The 4,267-nt window shown below is 45.1% G+C and overlaps 1 protein-coding gene across 1 annotated transcript in view; it reads left to right on the forward strand.

The window, feature by feature from the left end:
• Positions 1-3,803, forward strand: part of LOC102853504 (glycosyl-phosphatidylinositol-anchored molecule-like protein-like) — a 12,015-nt gene extending 8,212 nt beyond the window's left edge. The window contains exon 3 of the mRNA XM_006879440.1: positions 3,502-3,803. Within this exon, the coding sequence (XP_006879502.1) occupies positions 3,502-3,803 (302 nt within the window). The remainder of the gene's footprint in view (positions 1-3,501) is intronic.
• Positions 3,804-4,267: the final 464 nt, after the last annotated feature.

Genomic DNA, 4,267 nt, shown 5'->3' on the forward strand with positions numbered 1-4,267 from the left:
TTACTCATATACAGTGCCAACCAAAGGTAATAAAGGAGGTCAGAATTGCTTCCACTGTGGAAAGCTGGGCCACTTCAGTAGACAGTGTCACAGACGAGAGCCACAGATAGACAAGGGAGTAGAGAGGAAGCTCCCACTTGCTTTAAGTGTGGATTTGAAGCACATATGGCCAAGGGTGGCCCACATCAGGTCCTCATGGCTGACAGGCCCCAGCTCCCAGCTGGAAACAAAGGAGGACACTTCAGCGATTTAGATCCTCCCAGAAGAGCTGTGGGTGAGCATTAACATTATTGGTAAGTATATTAGTTTTCTCCTGGACACAAGCCTACTATTTGGTCCTAAAAGCCTTCTGAGGTCCCAGCTCTTCTCACTATTTCTTAGCTGTTGGAATTGATGGAAAACCTCATAAGCAGTTCCTTTCTTCACCTCTGCCTTGCATGTGGACTTCCGAGCTGTAAAACAACCCAGTGGTAGATGAAATTTGCTCCAGGACTTAAGAACCATAAATGACATAGTTGAGCCTCTACATCTTGTGATTCCTAACCTTTATAATATAATAGACAAAGTGCTAGTCAATAGGCCTTTTATTGTAAGAACTGCCTTCCCTCTGTAACTTGATTTGTGCCACTATTAGAGCCTCTACCTGGAATATTATTGCTTTTTAATTTTTGACTCATGTACTTTTAACTTGTTAGTTAAATTTGTGTCTTCTAGGCTCCAACACTTCCATGTTACATCTTCAAAGATATGAACATGCACGGCTAAGCACAATTGATAACAGTGCATCTAAATTCCAGACTCAATCTCTATAATAGTCTATGTGTTTCCTATTGCCAAAAGAGACCCTTTAGAGTAGTGAGAGAAGATCTTCACCCTGAAACCTACAGCGTCCCTTTCCAGCAGGAAGTAGCTAAGAGAATATGCCGTCCCCTTTTCCTTATGAATCAGGGTGAAGTCTCTCTAAAGGAGGAGTGATAGGGAATGGCAAAGGACACACTGACAAAGGAGATTAATCAGAACTGGCTTTGACAAGCACTGTGGCAATGGACAAGGGGGGGTAATAGGAACGACTGGGGGGGAGGGTAGAGAAAATAGTGCAACAATGAATGAATGGAAATTAAAAAAAAGAGCAGATTTGCCCAGTGTGGCACATCTTTTCATGTTTTTTAATTGTTATTTAACAAAAAATTACAGAAAGTTGGGCTTTCATTCACTTATTGCTGTAAATGCACCCTCCAGTCCGTTTACCTGTGCACCTCATATTCTGGACTATTGCCATTCTTCTTTTGATTTCTTGACTGCTCCTACCATGGTGGATCTGTGTGGAATGAACTCCATGACTATTTCCAACTTGTCTCTAACTATGGGGACGAGCATAGGTTTGATGTTGAGGTGTTTCCACCCTGCGCTCTGTACTCTGAGTCTCTTTAGTAAGTGCTTCTAGTCCTGTTCATTTCCCGACAACAGGGTTCTCACTTTTACATCATGCCAGTTGTTGATAAGTCTTTGTCTAATCCCAATGCCAGATTCGTCTTCATATAGTTCACAGTCTCAGGTTATTTGTTTGGTCTGCAGTTCATATTTGTTGTTGTTAAGTGTTTTCCAGTTGACTAGAACTCACAGAGACCCTAAGCAATAGCCCAAGGTCATGACGAAGTGATTTTTAATTCTCCTTCTTCAGTGTTCTCCATATGGTACTCCTAGTTTAATGTCTTTGCATAAGAAATGAAACCAAGTAAGCTGCTCTCTTACATTCCCTGCTCTTTGCCATGATCTCTCTACCTTCAGCCATGATATCCCTTGATCTACAGCTTCTCTTGAATCTAGGTTGCATTTCTGATAGTTGCCAGTAGATAGACTGCTGCAGGCCCTTTTGGACAAGCCTCAGGAAGATTATCCTTGCGTGTGATACCAGTGGTAGGATTGTGTAATCTGTCACTTATATGCTGATGTCATTCTGTCACTCTTTTCTCTTGGCTTCCAACTTCAGTTTAGTTACCATTTATTATTAGTGCACCTTGATTGCATACTTGTTCCATTTCAGACTTGCAGAGTTGGTAAAATCATCCATTTCTTCATCTTGAACTTGCTTTAGTAGGTGGTACATATATGTGAATCTTCATACAGGTAGTTCTTCCTTGTACGATTACAGTTCTATGTCTGACTTCCCTGCTATTTGAAGTAGCATCACAACATCCAAGTCACCACAGTATGACAAACTGAGATGAAATTCTTCGTTGGTGAGAATACCCAGACCCGTTTGAAAGTGAGGTGTGCAACATGCCTGCAGACACAGAAGAATGCCTCTAGCCCTGGTCTGGATGTCAAAACTTACGTAGGTCCATTTCAATACCTGGGGCAAGCCCACCACACTTCTACAGTGATGGACCCAGAGTGCTGTATGCGTCCAGGTGAACTCATTTGTTCATGTAAAAGTCAAGCAGATAAGGAAAAACAGGCAATTGAGAAACAGAGGAAAAGTAATAAAGACCAATACTGCAGGTTTGAGCTAAATGTCCTGATGGAGCGGAGAGGGGCCTGCCTTGAGGGGATACACTCAGGGCCGATGGGGCCCTGCCAGTCCTACAGAAAGGGTCTACCTCTGTCAGTCCCCTCAGTCTAGGAATTCAGCCAGTACCCTCATCCCCCTCCTTATTAGATTGTTTCTCCAGTAGCTCCCAAGAAGACACTGATATTTCAGGTGTCATGATAATTTTATGTATATCTGACATCAAAGAAGTTCCAGTAACTGCCTCTTTGCTTCTCTACTGAGATGAAAGAGAGTGCTTTGGGAGGGATACCTGGTGTCCGCATTGGTTCTGAGTGTGGGCGGGGAGAAGGGTGTCTGACCTCCACCTCATGGAAATCTGTGTTGGACTCATCTTGCTATCATCCTCCCTTGATGTCGGCAAGTCTGTCTGGTACTACAGTTCCCACTGTTTGACTTGCAGAATAAGCGACCCAAAACTAAGTAGCTGGAAACAGCCAAATTGGTCTTCTCCTGTTCTAGAGGCCAGAGTCTGCAGCATTTGCTGGAAATCACTCACCCTGGAACCTCTGTGGTAGCACCCCTTCCCACCGTCTAGTTCAGCTTCTGAAGACTGCCCACCATCCTTGGCCTCCTTTCACTTGCAGATGCGTCACTCCAGTCTCGAGCGTCGACTTCCCACTACCTCCTTCCCTGTTTCTCTCTTACAGAGGACTCACGTGATTGTGTTCAGTGCATATTATCATAACCCATTTCAGGGAGGGCCAGAGGCAGAGATGAAGGTGGCAGCATGGAGAGAACACTGTCCTCCAGAGATACTTTTCCTGGAGCAGGCAGGACCCCCCACGCCCACCCCCACCAGTGACTTAGATGTAATTTCTTTATCCAGGGTTGTACTTGGTGCTGTGACACTGGGGATATCCCGTGTGGATGTGCAGAAAGCTGTGCCTGTTACTAGGTTGCTATGCTTGCACGCAGAACCATGAAATTTGGGATCTCTGTTTCTCTTTTAGGTGTGAACTCTCGTGAAGTCCTCATTTTCAAGAACTGTACAAAAAACTGCACTTTTGTCTATAAAGAGGAAGAAATTCCTCCAGCAAGTCCTGGCAGAAAAATCACAAAGACTACCAATTTCTATTTTGTTAATTGTTGCAATAGTATGCGTTGTAATTCAGGAGGACCCTCCAATTTTGAGAGAGACATAGTTGGTGGGCAGACAATTGAGGAGGACCTTCCTGAAGGAGCTGAGCCCTTTGGGGAATCAACCTTCCTTCTGATTTTTGCCTCCATCCTCATCAGCAACACTCTGACTTGAGGATCCCTCCCGGGAAGTCTGGTCTTCTCCCACCATTCTTCAGGGGACACTCAGCCTGTTGCTTCCATGAGAACTGGGGTTAAGGATCCACACAGAGCCCTGCAGGGAGAGCTCCTCTGTGACCTTTTAAGAATCAAATAAAGACAGCAGTTGTTTGTGGGTGGGAAACGTGTCAGCTCGTGTTTGCCTGCAGATTCTCAGAAACCCAACTGAGGTTCTCCTCAGGCAGTGGAGGGGTGTGGTCAGGGGCGTGTGGGGTGGGGTGTTGTGTGAGGAGGTATTTGTGGTGTGAGGGGTATGTGGGGTGTGTGTGTATGTGTCATTTGTGTGTGAATGGGGTGTGTAAGTGTGGACTGTGTGTGATGTGCTGGGTGTGTGTGAGTTGTGTTTGGTTTGAGGGACGTGTGGTGTGTGATTGAGTGGGGGGGGTGTGATGTGAATGCATGAATAGAGGGAGGTGTGTG

This window comes from Elephantulus edwardii, unplaced genomic scaffold (assembly GCF_000299155.1).
Source record: "Elephantulus edwardii isolate Elephantulus edwardi_28Jun2011 unplaced genomic scaffold, EleEdw1.0 scaffold00003, whole genome shotgun sequence".
Classification (NCBI taxonomy): Eukaryota; Metazoa; Chordata; class Mammalia; order Macroscelidea; family Macroscelididae; genus Elephantulus; species Elephantulus edwardii.